We start from the raw sequence: 18976 nt of genomic DNA on the forward strand, positions 1-18976 counted from the left end.
AATCTAAGCCAATTGAAATTGGCAAAAGAATTCGTCAGGAGCAGGATTCGAACCTGCGCACTACAAGAGTACTTGATAACAAGTATTTTGAAGATTTGGAAGAACTTCTCAAGTGAGGAATTCTAATCAAGCGCCTTAACCACTCGGCCATCCTGACTGATGGTGACGATCTACTTTAGCATTGTGTATATCTAATTTTTATTATTTAGCTCATTTTAACTGCTTATACGGCACAAAATAGATCACAATTTGCTTCATGCCAACACTGGTTTGAATTCGGATGTAGGTGTTGAACTTACAGCCCCTCTAGCTGTGACGTATACAGATATATGTGAGTAGTGTGGACAGTAGATGAGGAAATGATTATTATTTCATCATCTTACATGATTAATATATAACTTCCTTTATATTTAGATAAATGCTTTTTGTACAAGGTTTATTTCTTTACCTTGTTCTCACTGTCCGCTTATTCATTATGGTCTACTTATCTCTTTATGCGTGTGTACCCAAAGACAAATTAACACTGTATGTTCAGCATTTGTATCTGAATTCTGTCATCGACTTTTTCTCGTAATTTCTAAATTGCATGCCAGATTTTTGGACATTCAAATATCACATTACTTATTATATTTCTGTAATTTTTTAAAACCTTGGATGTTACTAACACCGTCAATAATCTACCGTTCTTGTTTTATTGTGTTAATTTTATAGCTAAAATTCAATGATATCATATGTCACTTTAATTGGGCTTTTCACCGTTAAACTGTTATCAATGAAAATATGAAAACAATATATATTATTTTATATCGACGAAATATACAAATATTCAAAATTTTTAATACAATTTCAGATCAATTTGTTTAACAAATTGAAATGGTTTTATTACATTGATAAAGTTAATGAGATCATGTTATTTTCAGATTAGAAAAATGTTAAACATACTAGAATACAAAACTTCAAGATGGTCAGTATATACAACATATCACAACTGAAACACATTCTTTATTGATCTTTAAACGGATGGAACGTTGGTGACGTCGGTGTTGATAGCATTATTATCACAATATAAAAGAAAGACTATAATGAAACAAAAGGTATCAGAAGGTATCACATTATTCTATTTTACTCATAGCAACAAGCATTGATAATAACAATTGAAATAATGAGCGGTGATGTGCTGCCAAACATACCTCACCTACATCCTTATCCGTATGGATAATATTTGAAATATAACTGTTCACACGTTATGAAATACAACGTAAATAATATTATCAAATGATCAATGAAACATTTCTATTTCCAGCATATCTTATGATTTGAAATCCCCAACTTAATAAGCTCCACACATTCTCATCTATGAAAAGTAAACCAAAAAAATTACCATTAACGTAAAAACGAATGAATCTATAACAACCCAAAAAAGAGATTAGATCGAAATTCAAATAAAGAATGTAAAAGGAAAGTGAAACTACGTCATTGATTACCGTTTATGGAAAGTCGCGTTTGATTTTTAGCGCGTGTCGCTCAAATTAAATTAAATTGAATTGAAAACTGTTTCTCTCAGAGTAGCGGTCAAGACACCCCATCTAGTATTCGATAATAATAAAGCAAGACGCCGGTCGTCAATTAATCGAACTAAAACAAAGAAATACAATAGCTCTGGTTAGCGAGAAACTCTGGTAGTTACAAAGACAAAAAAAGAAAAGTACATTCCTTTTATAAGCGAAGAAATCGAATACAAGAAATACTAAGCAATGCCTGCATTAAGAACTGCTACTTCAACGCCTTCATTCGGTGTAACGAGGAGACACCCAGCATCATTGATGCCTGTAACAAGTCACGCTCCTGCACTTGTTGATCTCATGCGCTCACCAATCTCGGAGAGAATGGTTGACGCATTGGCTCAAAAAGTTTCAGAAATCATTCCAGTCAGACCAGACAGCAACGCGACTAATAGCCCAGACTACACTCACAACAATGGCTACCCAAGTCCACCTCCAAGTCCAGTCAAACCACGTTTGGCACGCGTTGGTCATGTTGCTGCAGAAATGTCACGTGGTCCACCACCACTTAAACAATTTATCAAGACTGTATTGATAGAATCTGGATGTCAAGTTGCAACAGTACTTTGCACACTCGTTCTCCTTGACAGGCTGGGAAAGAAGCTCCCTCCAGCTGCTAAAGGTGAGAATTTTCTTTCAATTATCTACAAAGCTAATCGTATCCAGGAATGCCATGCACCCGTCACAGAGTATTCTTTGCCGCTATGATAATTACTGCAAAGTCACTCAATGATTGTTGTCCAAAGAATCGCCACTGGAGAAAATACGCATGGTCATCAATTCGTTTTGCACTTGAAGAGATTCACTTAATGGAAATTCAATTACTCGATCTCTTAGAGTTTAACATCGGATTTAATGAAGCTGAGCTCATTAGACATTCAAAGCAATTCATGAGAATGCCATTGTCGAATCAAAATACTTCACCACCACAGTTCAAGCCAACACCATCTGCTAAAGCACCTACACCACTTAAACCAGCACTTAAAACTGCCAAGAGTATGCCAGCAGTTCGTCAAGTTCAACAGCCATTGATGTCTAGGAATACCGGAATGCCTGGTGCATTCTCACCTAGTGCACTCGATCAAGCGCTGAGAGCACAACTTCCTAGTGATATGACAAGTAAAAGAGTTAGTAAAGATATGTCGGTATCTTCAAGCTCAGATGGTGGAGGTAGTTTACCTGCAACGCCATCAGATGTCACTGGTTTAAACAAACCTACATTGGCTTTAGCTATGGCTTTGGAGAATAGAAAAGGTGCCGTCGACGACGATGAAGAATTGCCTGAAAGTCTAACAATGTTACCCGCTCACCTCACAGCACCAGCGAAATCAATGCATGCTCCTGGTATTGCTGGTTTGATCTCACGTATAATGAAACATCCAGCTGGTAACTCACACTCTCACAATAATCACAGGCGGAATCAAGATTCTGTTCCACTTATCTAAATTATTTAATTCTTATTGTAACATCACAGATTAATATACATTCTTTGTTTTGGTTAAAGTAAAAGTATAGAGTGATTGATTCATTAAATATACACAAGAAATTTAGTATTTTATGACTTAATTCATTAGCTTTGTTCACTTTGTTGATTTTCTTTAACTCCTGCATCTGACGGTAAAGTTGGTAAAACTGTTGGTTGTTGAGATTGTTCTGGAATTGCGGGTGGTTGAGGAGCTTCTTTTGGTTGCTCAGGTACTGGTGCAGGTGATTGCGTTTGTACTTCTGATTGAACTACAGATTGGGCTGACGGTTGAACTTCTAGTTGTGCTTCTTGTTTAACGTCAGTTGGGTCAGATTCACCACTTGAAGTTGGCAGAGTTGGTGCTGATGTTTGTTCAATTTTAACTTCAGCTTTTTGCTCATTCAACTGATGCACTTCCTGCTGTTGAGCCTGACTGATAGCGTTCGCTTGCTCATGAACAGCATTCGTGGCATCAGAATCTACTTGCTTCTGTGCAGCTTCAGGTAATGCATCAGTTGCCAAAACCTTTGCTTGAGCTTCAGCAGGTAATTGATCGTTAGCCTCAAGCTGTTTGATAAATTCAGTTTGTGATGCTGCAGGATCAGTGGTTGGAGTAGCTGCAGTTGTAGATACTTCTTCACCAGCATCCAATCTATTACGTATTGATTGTAACAAGGATGATTTGACAACCTTCTCAGTCGCTTCAGCATTGCCTTCGTCACCTTCACCTTCACCACCACCGTATTCACCTTCACCGCCACCAACAGCTTTGTCAAGCTTGAGCTTAGTCTCTGCTAATCTAAGCATATCCTCTTCAATTGTACCCTTTGATACAAATTTGTGGATCGTGACATCTTTTGTTTGACCAATACGGAAAGCTCTATCACCAGCTTGTCTATCAGCGTGAGGATTCCAATCAGAGTCGAAGATAACAACAACATTTGCAGCTGTCAAGTTAATACCTAAACCACCTGCTTTAGTTGACAACAAGAATACTTGAATATCAGTATCTTCAAAGAACTCATCGACCAATATTTGTCTTTCTTCGACTTGTGTTTGACCAGTGAACATAAGGTATCTAATAGTGTGTTGATCAAGAACCTTTTTAAGAATATCCAACATCATCGTGAATTGAGAGAAAATAAGTACTCTATCACCACGTTCTTTTGCTTCTCTTAAAATTCTCAATAATGCTGTAATCTTTCCTGAATCTAAGTAAACCGTATCAGGTAAGGTGTACTTGTTAACAGTCTGAAAATTATTATTAGAATGTCAGATAAGAGGAAAATGATTGAACCTACTTGGAAATTCTTGGTAAATTGTTGTAATTCAGAATCTGTCATAACCTCCATATCTTCAACAACAAGCTCATAAACACTCTCTTTAAAGTCCGGTTCTTTCAAACAATCCTTTGCCATCTCTCTAACGACTGAAGTATTGAAATGACGTCTAAATAATAATGGATGATTAGCAGCTTTTCTTAAATCCATAAGAACGTGATTAGAAGATTCGGAAGGATCTTTTCCTTTAGAAGATCCAGCTTTCCCTCTTTTTCTACCACGTTGTGATTCAGTTCCAGATTCTGAAGGTGTTGAAGCTTCAGTTTTATCTGCTTCAACTATAGCTTTACGAGATCTAGCCATAGTTTCAGCGTAGATAGTCTTCTGACTTTCAGTTAAATCACAATATTCTATCAATTCCGTCTTCTTTGGAAGATCTGTCAATACTTGAGCTTTCTTCCTACGTAATACGAAAGGTTGCATCATTTTTTCTAATCAGGAGTTAGTTGAAAGTGATGTAGAATAAAAGTGTCACTCACTAGCTCTAGAAACACGCTCTCTTGAAAGCATGGATGCATGAACACCCGGCTTAACCTTGAATACGACACGCAAGGCTTCTTCAGTATCTTGGAAATATTCAGGCAAAATAAAGTTAAGAAGTGAAACTAATTCCTGAAGATTGTTTTGAAGTGGTGTACCAGTAAGTAGTAATCTCCAAGGAACCTTCAACTCAGCCAAGTATTTATAAGATTTCGTTTCACGATTTTTGAGCATATGTCCTTCATCGAATACAGCTGTACGGAACTTCATTTTACGCAAGAACTTCCTATCTTGTGGAGAACCTTGAGCAAGGTTATAGGTTGTAATCAATACATCCATTTCATTTCTAGATGGTAGCAAGTCATCTCTAAGAATAGATCTCTCATGTTGATCACCGTAGTATGATTTAACGATCAAGCTTGGAGCGAATCTAGAAAACTCTCTTAACCAATTTTCAAGTGTAGAGGAAGGTACGACGATGAGATTTGGACCTGGTTGTTGAGTGTGCTTAAGTGAAGCTATGAATACAATAACTTGAAGAGTTTTACCAAGACCCATCTCGTCTGCTAAAATACCGGAAACTTTTTGTTTATGCAAGTGCTCTAACCATCTGACACCTTCAAATTGATAATTTTTCAATTTAATTGAACTTTCAATCAATGCAGGAGGAGTTTCATCTTTCTTTTCCATTTGTGAGAAAATAGATGAAATTCTGCCACCAACTTGTTCACACTTGTCAAGTACTTCATCGACCTGCTTGTAACTAGCGATTAAATCCAAATAGAAATCGAAGATAGTGGTTGAAACACCTTTTGTAGCTTTCAACTTAGCTCTGAGGGTGTTTGCATTTTGGAAAGGTCTCATATTAGTTATGGCTTCTAAAGCCTTATCTGAGAGGGCCAAGATTTCTTGAATTTCTTTTGGTTCAGCTTTGTTAAACCATTTGACTGCCTCCGATTCATCATATAATGAAACTGTAGACTCTCTAACACCATTGTCATCATCAGAATCGCTATCACCACCGAAATCACCTTCATCATCTGAAGAGTTGTACTGTTTCTTTGTCTGTCTTCTAACGGAAGTTGTAGTATTTTCTCTAATCTTGGATTGAGGTGGGAGGGTAGTCATTTGTCTAATTCTGAGAGGTTGAGGAGGTATTTGAGGTTGTCTAATGAACTGAGGCTGCTGTCTGTGTTGCAGCATATGCGCTGGAGGTACAATAGGCTGAGGGTGGTGCTGCTGATGTTGTATCTGAGGTGCCATAGCGTTCATTGACAAAAGAGTGTCAGTTGCAGTTCTATAGTCTTGGTTACATTCAGCCAAAACGCGTTCAACTAAAGGGAGCTGCTCAGGCGAAAAGCCGAGAGTCCTGACGAAACGCTGAGCCATAGATTCTTCTACTACAGGCCTATAGAACTGTGGATTAGGCATTAAATTAAGAGAAGGTTGCGGTGGTGGTGGCTGCATCAAGTTTGGATTGAAAATAGGGAAGCTGTTCATATAATCATAATTCTGCTGGTCTTGTTGTTGCTGCTGCTGCTGCTGTTGATTGGGGTCGTAATAATTCGGGAACCCGTATAAATTGTTGTAATTGAAGTTCATTGGGATGCGAGTTCAAGTTCGCTACAGAGAGCACGCGTTCTAGAGAAGCAGCTAATAAATAATAAAAAATGATGAACATATTAAATATTATATTTATTTATTATCCAAACTTAGATTTTCGTCTTTCTTACGAAGATCTCTTTTTCTATTAGCCAATTGCGGACTGTCAGAGCCGTAGCGTAGCAAGCCAGCGAATCCAAACAACAATCCGAACAAGCTGAGCGTGTGTACGTATCTCCAGAACGTCGAGTCTTTCAGGTAGCTATCTTCTTTGTGTTTCGTAGGACGGCTTCTCCGCTGATAGATCTCTGACCACCAGGCGTGAGAGCGAGCCGAGTGGTTGTAGTAGCTAGAGTCTTGCTTATACTTCTGCCAATTACTCCTCTGCTGTGCGTGGTGTCTGCCTGTGTGCGTCCAGGCGTAGTTTGCTCTCTGTCTCCGTCTGGCGTCCAACCCAGGGCTAGAGGGGTATCCATATGAAGATGTGTTGCCACTATCTATTTGTCTGTCATAACTCCGTCTATTGTTTTATTAGAAGTTGTTTATCAAAATTTACTACGAACCTCGAAGGCGGATCTCCCAATATGGAGTATGCTTCTGTAATCGATTGATAGACACGCTTAGCATCTGGACTGTCGTTCTTGTCTGGGTGGTATTCTTTAGATAACTGTATTTATTAGCCGATATCGATTACTAGAGTATTGTCACACCTTGTAGAAGGCTAACTTTATCTGCTGTGGTGTAGCACTCATATCTAAATTCAAGGTATCGTAATGGCTGAGTAATCTCGCTGACAAACTAAAATGCCTTTTCATTTTCCGTATACTATGACGATACTGTTTAAAGATCCACGAGGCTTGCTCCCTACGTTCATTATACCGTCAGTATAAAGACTATAATAAATTTATATTAACGTTTTAGTAGATGTCTGATTACAATTATAACGACGTACTTTTACTCACAATCTCTGATCCTAATCCTGTCTACACCATTACTCAAGTCTTTGGAGCCGTTTTTGAATCGACTGTAGAGGACCTTAGTAGACCATCCTCACCTGTATCCGTACAAGCACCTAGCTTTGGTATGTCCTCTCTTAAAATAGAAGATAAATCCTCGGATCCTGCACAAGACATTAGAAAGAGGTCTGAAAGATATCGTGAGAGAGCGTTAGACAGACTTAAAGATGCCGCAAGAGAGAAAGGTGGTAACGGTGTTATTGGTGTAAAGTGTGAGTACACTCCATCCGGTGTAAGTCATTATGAGGTAATACAACAATCGTCTTTTGTCTAACAAACTAACAGTTCGACGGTGACGTCCAACTCTACGAGTGGGTCGCTTCTGGTACCGTTGTCATGCTCAAACTCAAGCAACAAATGGTTAGAATGGGCGGTCAATAAAATTATCATGTATTAATTCATTCATCCTTAGTTTCATCTTCTTTTTGTTGTGTCTTCCAAGCATGTGCCATTTGCAAGAACTTAAGCGATGCTGGATTGCTCTGCTGCTCATCATCTGCGAAGAGCATATCAAAGTATTCTTCAACACCTTCTTCGGTGTTACGCCATTTCTTGACAACCCTAGGCATCTTATCTTGAACTTTCTTGACTGTTGATTCATCGCCAAACTCAGTTTCAAATTCTTTCCATGACTCCAATAATACAACTCTCTGAGCTATTCGTTAGATAATTTCAATGGAATGTCAATAAAACGCACTTCTTCTTTGAGTCCCCGCTCTTTGAGATTGTTGTATCCTCTCTCATATACTCTCCTTGCTTTCTCATCTCTAGCTTCTTCTTCTTCTTGCTCATTATCAATCTCGGTATTCTCAAAGTTAGCATATGCAATCCAAACTTTAACGTGACTAGTGCGTTCGAGAAGTCTATCGTAGAGACTTCTAACTGCATTCCTGCTTGATTCACCTTCTTCAATCGCTTCAGTTTCAAAGTCGATATAAGCTTTCCATAATACTAAGCCAATGTCAGTTTAATAAAATATGACGAGTCGTTTGACATACATTCAGGCATATCAAGTGCATCTTGATTAACTGCCAATTCAAATATTGCTCTAGCGCGTCCACTATCGCCAAGTTCAGCTTCAAGTTGTGCAAACCGTATCCAAGCTGAGCAATTTGAGTGATCATATTCAAGATATTTTTCATATAAGGTTCTAATTCTATCGAAATCTCTCAACTCAAATTCTAAATCAATGTAGGCTTTAAATAATCTCTCTTTTGGACACATTCCTATAGCTGTACCAAAGATTTTCCTAGCACCTGCGACATTAAGTCTCCTTATTTCAAATCTTGCATATTGATTCCATAATTTTGCGAAAGTGAATTGTTTGTGAGGTACTAAAGAAATAGCAGTTTGATAGACGACTCTGGCTCTATCAAAATCTTTTACGTCAGCTTCTTCAAAGATGGCATAAGAGAGCCATATGAAGATATACCTCCGCCAGTGTCTTTTTTCGCTTGATGGTGGAACTTGTGAAACTGCCCTTTCATAAAGTTCTCTTGTTCTACCAAGTGCTTCCTCCTTCGTGGAGGCATCTTCCATTCTGTACGAATATTCTTCTAATTTTAAATATTCAAACCAACTATCGTAGTTATTTGGCTCGGCGGATACTTCAGCTTCATATTGAAGCCTCCGTTTACCAAGAACAGTGGCTTCTACACCTGCTCTTGAACCATATTGCTTCTCAAAGCGTGTGTAAGCACCAAAAAGATCTGCACTTTTAGCTTGTGGTAATCTAGATAGAGCGTATTTATAAATAACTCTAGCTCTATCGTATTCCTTTGCTCTTGTTTCCATTTTGGCGAATGCATTGAAGACACTTTGAGCTTTCTCTATTTGCTCTTCAGAATCACCAAAGAACTCTAAAGCCATTTGGAATATCTCTCTCGCTCTGTCAAATTTACCTCTATCTTCTTCGTAACGAGCCCATTTCACCCAAGTTTTTGGTTCAGGTCTGATACCAATAAGGCGTTCATAGAGTAAGCTAACTCTCTCCCATTCTTGATATCTCTCTTCTAGCTTTATATAGGCTGACCAAGCTTTATCGTCAGGTTCCCAAGTCATCCATCTTTCGAATACTTGACGTGCACCTGCGATATTACCAATGAGTTCCTCCATATGTACATATTTATACCAGAATTGATTGATACGTGGTAGTAAAGTGACAACTCTATCGAATAAGTTACGAGCATGGTTTATATTTCTAGCTTTTAGTTCCATATCAATGTATTGTAACCACATTTGATGTGCGGTTGGTTCAACATCTAATGCTCTCTCCCATACAGAGCGTGCACTGTAAGGTGTGAGAGGCTTTCTAAGTTATGTAAATAAGCTCACCGTTCATATTCACCCTGTATCGCTTCCCATTTCGCGTAAGAAGCCCATGTTTTAAGCTAACGATTGTTTAGCGTTTGTAGAAGAATGAATAAGAAACATACATCAATTCTAAGCATTCTAATACGCTCCTCAAACTCCCTTCTCTTTCTTCCTTGAAATTCATTTAATTCTTCAAAATCTTGTAGACGTTGTCTCGCTGGTTGGATTTTTGGATCCTGACGATCATTGGCTTCACGTAGGAGTTGCTCAGCTGTGATCTGTACTGTAGCTGGCAGTCTATTCTTCACTCTCGGTGCTCTCTCTTCCTGCATTATTCTCTTGAAGATGGACGTCGATGATAAAGAACAGAATGGATTATTATATTGATTATCTGATAGTATAGAATTTGTTTATTATTTATTATTTAGTTTATTGCTACTATTCATTCCAATCCGTTCATTGGTATGTTTGAGCAAATACAAATACCCAGTTTAAACAACTCAATCAATAACAATGAGAGTTGCAACTTTATTAGCTTTAATATCAACAGCTGTTCTAGCACGGGGTGATGATTTATTAGATAAAGTTGGCAAACCATCCATTGGTAATGAATTTGGTCCAGATTTACGCGTAGAACATCTCTATTATACACTTTTCCCTGCTGGCGTTGCAGTTACAGAGTCGGGAAGGATGTTTTCCACATTCCCACGCGGTCCTGGTAACAATTACACTCTCGCTGAGTTAGTCGATATCGATATTGAAAAACCATTCCCTTCTTTGGAAGCGAATACTCTTCCTGCCCAACAGAACAATTCAAATCCTGGCTATTCAGCTTCCTATGATGATTTACTCGTTAGTTGTCAGGGTATCGCTGTCGACGCCAAAGATAGGGTCTGGGTACTTGACACTGGACGCGCTGCAGGTGGTCAACTCCAAGCATGGGGTGGTAAATTATTAGCGTATGAGACTGGTGATGATGCCTCAAAAGAACCAGTTGAAAGTAGGTCATGAGACATCTCTTTCACATCTACTAACTTTTTATTAGAGATTATTCTCTCCCCAGATGTCGCATTCCCAAGCACATACCTCAATGATGTTCGTATTGACCTCACAAAAAATGAAAGAGGTGTGGCTTACATCACAGACTCATCAGACGAAGGTAGAACTGGATTGATTGTTGTAGATATCGCAACTGGTGATGCTTGGCGTCATTTGGATATTCATCCTTCAACACGTCCAGATGAAAATGCGGTGTTTTCATTTAAAGGACAATCAGTTTATGCTATCTCAGCTGATAATAAGGGATTCTGGACGACTGGTGTTGATGGTATCGCATTATCTGAAGATGGAGAATGGGTTTACTACACCACCATGACTTCTCGTAAGCTCTGGAGAGTACCTACTGAGAAACTACTGGTAAAACCATCGACAAATGAACCTAACGCCAAACATGATGCTGATAGCTCAGTTGAATACTTAGGTGAAAAGGGAAGCTGCAGCGATGGTTTAGAAACTGACAGCAATGGTCTTATCTACTTAGGTGCTGCTGAGCAGGATGGTATACAGACATTCGATCCATCAACTAAAACCTTCAATGATTTGGTTTACAATCATCGCATTACATGGCCAGATGGGCTCTCAATTGCTAGCAACAAATTGTATTTCGTCGACAACCAGTTCTACATGCAAGATAGATTCTGGAATAACACAGACAAGACTGTAAAGCCATTCGCACTCTATAGTATAGACATTGATGGCACATCCGCACACATTTAGGTTTATACCACATCCGTACTCTTTTAATGAAAGTTATCATTTGTTAACGATTTTAATCTAATTCGTAATCCTCATCATCTAGGTCTATGAACTCGCGTCTGAAAGTACGACTAGGAGGGTTGTCGCTGACTATATGTGCGTCCGGTGGTGATCTCTCTGGTAAGAATCTCTCTTGAGGCATCCTATCTAAGTGTTAGCTGAGTGATATAGAAACCAAAACCATACAGGACGATCTTGTGCTTCCGAGCAGATGCATCAGAAGATAATAACCATCTCTCTATCAAATCGAGATTCCTTAGATTGGCTTTAAAGAGGAAATCGAAAAATGCACCAACCCAAGGCACCAAACCGATCAAAATGTCAAACACGACATTAAACCACATTCTATATATTACCATCTTAGGAGGTCCTAGTAAAGTAGCGAGATATATTTGGAAAATGCTAATCAATCCTGTAATCATATCACCCATCACTGGTACAGCTAGTATATCATCCAAACCAATACGAACATTGATACCAAGGTCGTTTATTATTGGTAAAGCATCTAAATAGAATGCATATGTACGTATAGTATTGTATATAGCTTGAGCGTCTTTGTGATTTCTTGGTTGACGTGGGATGACGATAAACGTCGGCTTAAATTCATACCATCGTCTAAATGGATTTCTAATGCTACTAAGTGATATTTCTCTTCGTAAAAATTGCAGAATTAGTTGGATGATATTCCAATTAAATGACATCACTGTTTTTAACTAACTGTATTAGGAAAGAATCTATAGAATAAAAATAACTTATAACAAAAATGACTACCATTACTTCTTTTTCTTTGATGGACGTGCATTCTTAGCTTTGCGCTTAGCTGCCAATTCACGTTGCTTTCTGATAGCATCGACACTCTTAATCTCACTCTTCTTGTTGGCGACATTACCACCTCTTCTAACTTTACCAGCATTGCTATCATCCTTGTTATCTTTGTTACGCATTTTGACTTTCTTTTCGTAATTCTTGTCTTTCTTGTCGAGCGGTTTGGCCTCAGTAACTTTGTTATGTCTATATTTCTTACCACCAACACCACCATTCATTCCCATAGCTAAAGCCTTATGGTTCTTCTCTTCGGTTTCACCAGTACGTGGTAAATCCATCTTATGTTTCTTCCTCCATTCGTCAAATTTACCTGATCTAAATGTTGCAGGTAAACGTGCACCTGACTCGGTTTTTATGAGTTTTTGGTTGTCTGCACCAATTCCACCACCTCTAACGAAGTTCTTCTTCTTCTTGTCCCATTTGAGTTGTGATGGTGCCATTTTCTGGGATTTCAATTGCTCATCATCCATCAAGGTAACTTCTGCTGTACGGGCTTGTTCCGCGAATGTTGCACCATCTTGTAAGGAATATCTGTGTTTTTTATGTTAAATGTCTTCAATTGAGTTAAGGGAACATACCCTTTATCGGTATGAGCATCAGCGTGTTCGTAACCCATGTAAAAGTTAGGATCACGGAAGTCCTTCTTTTGTTTTTTCTTGCTACCAGTATCAAAGACGGCCTGAAGTAGTTGTTAAAGAAGCACTCTTTCGACTATTAATTACTCACTGCAATATCATCTTCATCAGCCTGTTCTTGCTCTTCTTTGTCAGCATTATCGAGACTATCACCTGGTGTAGTTTCACCCTCCATTTCCTCTTGTAGAGCCTTTTCTTTCTCCTTCAAGTTCAATCTATGCTCAGCTTTAGCAAGGTCCTTCCGTCTCTCTTTCATAAGCTTTGCACTATCGTTGTTACCCCTTTGACCGATTTCAAATACAGTCTCATTAGGTCTAAATCCATTGACAACAGCCAACAAATCTGCTCTCTTTTTGGCTGTTTCTTCATCGACTTGTAAGGTCTCAGCAGCTGTACCAGCGAAAGATGGATGCATTGCCTTATCTTCTCCAGAAGTACCTGCGAATCCCCATCTTGCATCTTTAATTATATCTTTTGCACGTCTGTATGATTCTGCTGAAGCCTTTCCTTGACTGCGTTCATATAAACCATGACCACGCATCATAACGCCATGTAAAGATGGAAGGTTAGGAGCTTCGTTGAGTACAGCTCCACTAAGGTATTCTACGTATGGGTCAAGTGTATCTCTTGGTATGGTACCAATGGTGAGTGTGTTCTTCGATGCTAGTTCTTCTTCTTTGTTCTTGTTAGTAGGTGATGTTGGCGATACTAATGGTCTAGCCAAGAACAACGAAAGGTCGAGTAAATAAGGCAATTCTGAGTTAGTAATAAATGACCAGGCTGTACCCTTTCTTCCTGCTCTTGCTGTTCTACCGACTCTGTGAATGAAAATTCTGGCACCTGTTGGGAAGTCGTAATTTCTGGAGTTGTGTTAGATTAATGATCATGATATATTTCAGACCTACATAACATTCTCACATCCAGGTAAATCAATACCTCTGGCAGCAACATCCGTGACAACTAGTATTGAAGAAACACCTCTTCTGAACTGATCCATTTGCAATTGTCTAGCAGTTTGGTCTAATGAACCATAGACATGGGCAACTGCGTATCCAGCTGCCTTAAGTAAAGTGTTGAGGTACTCAACGTGATGTTTAGTAGCAGTGAAAATGATGGTTTGATATGGTTTTAAGAAAGATGGAAGCGCAGTTCTCTTACGCTTCTTCTCTTTATCATTTTTGGAGGAAGTATCCTGAGCTTCTTGAAAACCAGGGGGAACTTTTATAACATCCTTAATGAGCGCTAACAAGGCACTATCTTTATCTGATGGCTTAACACTAAAGAAAGCTGTTTCTAAATCTTCACTAATTTTAGATTCCGCATCAAGTCTCACAAGTTTTGGATCAACGAGACCCGCTTTTGCGAATTCAACGAGTGATTTTGGTAAAGTTGCAGAGAAAAGTAATGTCTGACGAGTTGTTGGAAGTCTTGAAATGAGTTCATTAAGTTGAAGTTGGAAACCCATTTCGAATAATCTGTCAGCTTCATCGAAAACAACGTATTCGACACTCTTCAAATCGAGGTTCATTTCTACAGCTAAATGAAGCAATCTACCAGGTGTAGCGATAATTACGTCAGGATTGCTGGCTATGAGTGAAAATTGATCATCTAAACTCTCACCACCGACGATAACACTCCAACGCATTTCTTCCTGACCTTCACCCATTTCCTTTTTATAACCTTTAACTAATTCTTTACCAACACGCAATATCTGTAATGCTAATTCACGGGAAGGTACCAGAATGAGAGATCGTGCACCGAATCTGATAGAGTGTTGAGCACCAAGTTTCTGTACTAATGGGATGAGGTATGCCAGAGTTTTACCTGAACCTGTACGAGCCATACCAACAAGATCCCTTGGTGGCGTCGAGAGGATTGGTGGAATAGCCAAACGCTGGATAGGTGTAGGTTGATTGAAACCGCGGAGGAATAGAGAACGTAAAAGAGATGGATTCAAACCTATACATTTTGTTAGAAATTGCTAGTAAATCTGCCAAAATCTCACCCATTGATTGGAAACTACCACCGCCAACTTGAGCTTTGGCTTTTGGACCTTTGCCTTTACCCTTATTAAGCTCCTTAGCTACTTCTTTTCCTTTGCTTTTGTTCGCTGTCTGCATTACGTCCATAATAAACTGATCGTCGTCGTCTTCTTCCTTATTCTTCTTAGACGAGGAAGGGAGCAACGCAGAAGAGATATCAACGTCTTCGTCATTATTTACAGCATTTCCTATGCTATTATCTTCATCATCGCTGTTTAGAAAATCTAACTGAGCAGACTTCTTCATCGTTAGAGTTCAAGAAGCTAGCGAAAGATTGAAAGATAAAGATTATACTTATTATCTGGTACTTATAAATAATAGGCTAGACTATCTTATCTCTCTCTCTCTACTCGCGCTTACATCACGACAACCATGATGAGATAGCAAATGTATTCATTCTTCAGCACGCACTACGTGAGAAATACAACAGACTAGTGTTACTACAAGTTAGGTAAGAATATCTGAACAGCAGTTTCTCTGTATTCGGAGATGGTTTGACTTTTGCGACTGCTATAGCGTTTGTGTTAATGGTAGATGATACATTAACTTCTAAATCTGTTATATAATTTATTGCCATGGATAGTAGGACACGTTATGACACCGTCTAGAAGTTGAAACATACTATCGGTCATTATGAGCCACATATAAATCGTACATTGTGTACGAAGTTGATTACTATCTACTAGACAATACGGCAACCACTACGGCTCAAAAGTTACGTTTGGATAACGAAAAAGTTGATGTTAAACCGAGATGAGATATCAAAATGATCTAATCAAGATATAATCGATGTTCATCTTGACATCACAGAAGCATCTATCAAAACCTATACAATACAAGTCCTATCTGGTATATTTTCCTCTTACATTACATCTCATCCTACGTTCACTATATGCATAGCAACGGCATACTAAAAGCCAAACGAAGTGACTATAAAGCTGAGATCTACAGTCTGAGGTCCACAACTAAGTATGAAAATATACTGTAATCTATTAATTCAATAATCTTTAGCCATCAAGAAATTTTCAAGAAAAACAAAGGAAATACACAATCATCATTTTTGAAAGGAATGTCTGTGTGTCTTGTGGGGTATATAAATAAATTAGGTCAGGTCATTAATGTAATTAAGTTATGCTTCTTCACTTTCAACCAATTCAACTGCTCTATCAATGCATTCTTCAACTGTCCACTTATTCTCCCTTTTCGATAATTTAAGCTGTAAAATATCACCAACTTCATCGCAAGCTCGTAGCAATTCGTCAATATCGGCTTTTGTATGTGCAGAAGATAGACAAAATCTAACTCTACCACTTATTAATGGCGTTGCTGGGTATGCTACGACTACAACAACAATTGATGCTGCATCCTTTGTTAGTCTTTCTAACATTAATCGGGAGAAAAGTGGTAATTTTGCTGGATGGAAAATGAATAATGGTACGATTGGTGAATCTCTAGATCCTGACATAATGAACCCCATTTTACGTAATGCTGATGATAAGTAACGAGCATTGAATGCTAATCTCCTTAATCTGTCCTTGCCTTCTGATCCATCAAGAAGATCTCTTGGAAGTGTCATCCAAGATGGTAAAGTATTATAGGTGATCGGACCTGGATGTATTTCTTCACTAACTTGGTCACCACCTTCAATGAATTCCTTTACACCGGTGATAGACGCGAGCGAACTTATAATCTGAGTGAGAACAGGGGGTGACATTGATTCAGCATATGTCATTCCATGACTTCTTTGTCTGATTCTATTCACCAGGTCAGAAGAACCCGCGATATAACCGCCTGCAGCACCGAAAGATTTCGTCACAGTGCCCATGGAGATATCAATTGTACGAGGGTCTATACCAAAGTAATCGCAAACACCTCTACCACTAGGACCGAGAGCACCAATTGAGTGTGCTTCATCAATGTATAAGTAAAACTTGTACTTTTTCTTCATCTCCATGATGACTGGTAAGTTAACAAGGGTACCCTCCATTGAATAGAGACCTTCTACGATTAGCAATATTTTCTTCCAAGGACGATGTGTACGAGGTTGACCTTGAGAGATTGTCTCTCGAAGTAAATTTTCCAGTTCTTTCATATCATTATGCTTATATTGTCGAACACTAGCACCGGATAAACGTACACCAAATCTAATTGAACTGTGATTCAGTTCATCACTGATGACTAAACAACCTTTGTTAACTAAAGCAGGAATTGTAGTAGAATTTGTAGCGAAACCCATAGAAATAAGCATAGCAGCTTCAGTGCCCAAGAATTTAGCAACTAAATTCTCTGCTTGATGGTGCAAATCAAGGGTACCACCTTCATGTCTTGGACCGCCGGCCGAGACACCATATCTCGCAATACAATCTTCGACAGCGTCAGCGCAGCCACCTCTAGCTTGAGCAAAACCGAGGTAATTATATGAAGATACGTTCAAGCATCTAGTACTTGTTCCACTGTAGTTGTATGTATTGTTGTAATCAGCAGAGTCTCTATCAAGAGTGACAATAGTACGACCTGGAACACCTAATGAGAGTGTTAGTATAATAAATACAATATGATTAACTTCTCACCTGTTGTTGGTCTACTAAAGCAATCGTCAATGCGTAATTTTAAACGACGGGTGTAAAAGCTATCAAAATCAGACAAAAGAGCGGCGTAGCCTAGAAATCGTTAATAATTTAGTTATATATTATTAACAAACTTACCATTATTAGGCATTAAATGCTTGTAATGCTTCTTGAACATCCGTTTACCAAAAAAGTCCCTCATATGACCAACAACGATGAGTAAAACGTAACTAACGTATGTAGATATTAAAATGAAATAACTTGGATCTTCAACTTCAGATATAGTTGAATTCTCTCTACTATTGTGGCTAGATGTATACCTAAAATCTGGATTATTGCATATACCGTATTCATCGTGGCTAAGTAGAGATTTCGTTGGTACGTCCAGTTTCGTTTGTAAATAACTCCTCGCATCTGGAAGATTGTCTGCAGAAGTCGTTGAAAGAGATGGGAGAGATGGCCGGGGATACAAAAAAGCAGATTTCGTGTTTGGTGATCTCTCTAATTGTGAACTCCTCAATCTAGAGGAGCTATTTACTTGCATTTTTCGTACTGACGGTTGAGTGCTTGGACCCTGATTATGGATTCCCCCGAGGAAAATTAAAAAAAATTATTAAAAAGATAGAAATGTATTATTTATTATAAAGTAAAAAGTACTAATATTATCTATATCTCGCTTTATTTCGATAGCTTTCGGACGAGTGGGAATTCAGATCATTTATTACACTCTAGACATTATATAGATAGTCTCTTTCTAATTTATTTATCAAAACTCTTCCATGTCACCTTTAGCGCTAAATTAGTCATCTCTCGTGTTGTCTTCTCATATGAGCTAATTTATCTATATTGGGAAGTAATTAAGCGGATAATTGTTTGTTTAAATATCTGTGTTCACCGTAGAACTATAAATTTAGCTATCCTGCTTTGCTCTCGGAGAAAAATTTTAACCTCGGAGTAGTCAGTTTCGTTCGGGTAATTAGATAGATATCTGGCTAGATTTCTAGTATAAAAAGTTAAGTGACAATAACCAAGTTGATCATGTATTTCTGAATGTTACTCCAATTTTACAATTTCGTCACATCTGGTGATGCATAGAAAGCCAAGACAGCTACAATGACACATTTGAGGGGATTGTAATATATTTGTACGTCCCATTCACACAATCATGGTGCTGAACAGCTCAGCCATTGTTTGAATTGCGTTAGAGATATTAATAGAAGACAAGCATGATACTGCTTCACAATATCCTGTACTAGCAAAAATCAAAGCAGAATAGAAGATATTGATTAGAATTATCACCAGTAACACTATACA

General features: G+C 38.4%; 9 protein-coding genes and 1 non-coding gene across 10 annotated transcripts; 3 read left to right on the forward strand and 7 right to left on the reverse strand.

Annotated features, from left to right (window-relative positions):
* Positions 1 to 32: 32 nt before the first annotated feature.
* WALSEDRAFT_t51 lies at positions 33 to 157 on the reverse strand. The gene has a single exon. It is a non-coding gene; the product is annotated as a tRNA-Ser (tRNA).
* Positions 158 to 1533: 1376 nt separating this feature from the next.
* WALSEDRAFT_60474 (hypothetical protein) lies at positions 1534 to 3034 on the forward strand. The gene is made up of 2 exons (XM_006958480.1): positions 1534 to 2184; positions 2229 to 3034. Exons 1-2 carry the CDS (start codon positions 1755 to 1757, stop codon positions 3005 to 3007), a joined length of 1209 nt encoding a protein of 402 aa, XP_006958542.1. The 5' UTR covers positions 1534 to 1754; the 3' UTR covers positions 3008 to 3034.
* A 98-nt stretch (positions 3035 to 3132) lies between these two features.
* On the reverse strand, positions 3133 to 6449 carry WALSEDRAFT_64463 (hypothetical protein; the record flags this gene model as incomplete). Its single annotated transcript, XM_006958481.1, has 3 exons — positions 3133 to 4278; positions 4329 to 4798; positions 4847 to 6449. The coding sequence occupies 3 exons, from the start codon at positions 6447 to 6449 to the stop codon at positions 3133 to 3135; spliced, it is 3219 nt and encodes a 1072-aa protein (XP_006958543.1).
* Positions 6450 to 6514: 65 nt separating this feature from the next.
* On the reverse strand, positions 6515 to 7299 carry WALSEDRAFT_69079 (DnaJ-domain-containing protein). The gene is made up of 3 exons (XM_006958482.1): positions 7160 to 7299; positions 7013 to 7116; positions 6515 to 6969 (listed from the first exon to the last, which is right to left on the reverse strand). Exons 1-3 carry the CDS (start codon positions 7262 to 7264, stop codon positions 6543 to 6545), a joined length of 636 nt encoding a protein of 211 aa, XP_006958544.1. The 5' UTR covers positions 7265 to 7299; the 3' UTR covers positions 6515 to 6542.
* On the forward strand, positions 7248 to 8115 carry WALSEDRAFT_60475 (hypothetical protein). Its single transcript, XM_006958483.1, has 3 exons — positions 7248 to 7329; positions 7374 to 7697; positions 7751 to 8115. The coding sequence occupies exons 2-3, from the start codon at positions 7374 to 7376 to the stop codon at positions 7844 to 7846; spliced, it is 420 nt and encodes a 139-aa protein (XP_006958545.1). The 5' UTR covers positions 7248 to 7329; the 3' UTR covers positions 7847 to 8115.
* Positions 7729 to 10110, reverse strand: WALSEDRAFT_69081 (TPR-like protein; the record flags this gene model as incomplete). The annotated part of the gene is made up of 5 exons (XM_006958484.1): positions 7729 to 8115; positions 8163 to 8416; positions 8464 to 9755; positions 9800 to 9855; positions 9901 to 10110. The coding sequence occupies 5 exons, from the start codon at positions 10108 to 10110 to the stop codon at positions 7864 to 7866; spliced, it is 2064 nt and encodes a 687-aa protein (XP_006958546.1). The 3' UTR covers positions 7729 to 7863.
* Positions 10111 to 10468: 358 nt separating this feature from the next.
* On the forward strand, positions 10469 to 11554 carry WALSEDRAFT_18919 (hypothetical protein; the record flags this gene model as incomplete). The annotated part of the gene is made up of 2 exons (XM_006958358.1): positions 10469 to 10778; positions 10824 to 11554. The coding sequence occupies 2 exons, from the start codon at positions 10469 to 10471 to the stop codon at positions 11552 to 11554; spliced, it is 1041 nt and encodes a 346-aa protein (XP_006958420.1).
* A 47-nt stretch (positions 11555 to 11601) lies between these two features.
* Positions 11602 to 12198, reverse strand: WALSEDRAFT_60476 (hypothetical protein). The gene is made up of 2 exons (XM_006958485.1): positions 11780 to 12198; positions 11602 to 11736 (listed from the first exon to the last, which is right to left on the reverse strand). Exons 1-2 carry the CDS (start codon positions 12022 to 12024, stop codon positions 11607 to 11609), a joined length of 375 nt encoding a protein of 124 aa, XP_006958547.1. The 5' UTR covers positions 12025 to 12198; the 3' UTR covers positions 11602 to 11606.
* Positions 12199 to 12337: 139 nt separating this feature from the next.
* On the reverse strand, positions 12338 to 15469 carry WALSEDRAFT_69084 (DEAD-domain-containing protein; the record flags this gene model as incomplete). The annotated part of the gene is made up of 6 exons (XM_006958486.1): positions 12338 to 12949; positions 12997 to 13097; positions 13145 to 13913; positions 13959 to 15012; positions 15059 to 15332; positions 15461 to 15469. 6 exons carry the CDS (start codon positions 15467 to 15469, stop codon positions 12367 to 12369), a joined length of 2790 nt encoding a protein of 929 aa, XP_006958548.1. The 3' UTR covers positions 12338 to 12366.
* A 34-nt stretch (positions 15470 to 15503) lies between these two features.
* WALSEDRAFT_32684 (PLP-dependent transferase) lies at positions 15504 to 18210 on the reverse strand. The gene is made up of 3 exons (XM_006958487.1): positions 17801 to 18210; positions 17666 to 17755; positions 15504 to 17618 (listed from the first exon to the last, which is right to left on the reverse strand). The coding sequence occupies exons 1-3, from the start codon at positions 18204 to 18206 to the stop codon at positions 16225 to 16227; spliced, it is 1890 nt and encodes a 629-aa protein (XP_006958549.1). The 5' UTR covers positions 18207 to 18210; the 3' UTR covers positions 15504 to 16224.
* Between the last annotated feature and the right edge of the window lie 766 nt (positions 18211 to 18976).

Source organism: Wallemia mellicola (genome assembly GCF_000263375.1).
Source record: "Wallemia mellicola CBS 633.66 unplaced genomic scaffold WALSEscaffold_10, whole genome shotgun sequence".
NCBI lineage: Eukaryota > Fungi > Basidiomycota > Wallemiomycetes > Wallemiales > Wallemiaceae > Wallemia > Wallemia mellicola.

Coding starts and splice junctions, on each gene's coding strand:
- WALSEDRAFT_60475 (XM_006958483.1), top strand. CDS start 7,374: ATGTCTGATTACAATTATAACGACGTACTTTTACTCACAATCTCTGAT. Junction 7,698..7,750: donor GTGAGTACACTCCATCCGGT/GTAAGTCATTAT, acceptor ACAAACTAACAG/TTCGACGGTGACGTCCAACT.
- WALSEDRAFT_32684 (XM_006958487.1), bottom strand. CDS start 18,206: ATGCAAGTAAATAGCTCCTCTAGATTGAGGAGTTCACAATTAGAGAGA. Junction 17,756..17,800: donor GCATTTAATGCCTAATAATG/GTAAGTTTGTTA, acceptor AACGATTTCTAG/GCTACGCCGCTCTTTTGTCT. Junction 17,619..17,665: donor CTTTAGTAGACCAACAACAG/GTGAGAAGTTAA, acceptor CACTCTCATTAG/GTGTTCCAGGTCGTACTATT.
- WALSEDRAFT_60474 (XM_006958480.1), top strand. CDS start 1,755: ATGCCTGCATTAAGAACTGCTACTTCAACGCCTTCATTCGGTGTAACG. Junction 2,185..2,228: donor GCTCCCTCCAGCTGCTAAAG/GTGAGAATTTTC, acceptor AATCGTATCCAG/GAATGCCATGCACCCGTCAC.
- WALSEDRAFT_60476 (XM_006958485.1), bottom strand. CDS start 12,024: ATGGGTGATATGATTACAGGATTGATTAGCATTTTCCAAATATATCTC. Junction 11,737..11,779: donor CGGAAGCACAAGATCGTCCT/GTATGGTTTTGG, acceptor ACACTTAGATAG/GATGCCTCAAGAGAGATTCT.
- WALSEDRAFT_69079 (XM_006958482.1), bottom strand. CDS start 7,264: ATGAAAAGGCATTTTAGTTTGTCAGCGAGATTACTCAGCCATTACGAT. Junction 7,117..7,159: donor TAAAGTTAGCCTTCTACAAG/GTGTGACAATAC, acceptor TAATAAATACAG/TTATCTAAAGAATACCACCC. Junction 6,970..7,012: donor TTGGGAGATCCGCCTTCGAG/GTTCGTAGTAAA, acceptor ATAAAACAATAG/ACGGAGTTATGACAGACAAA.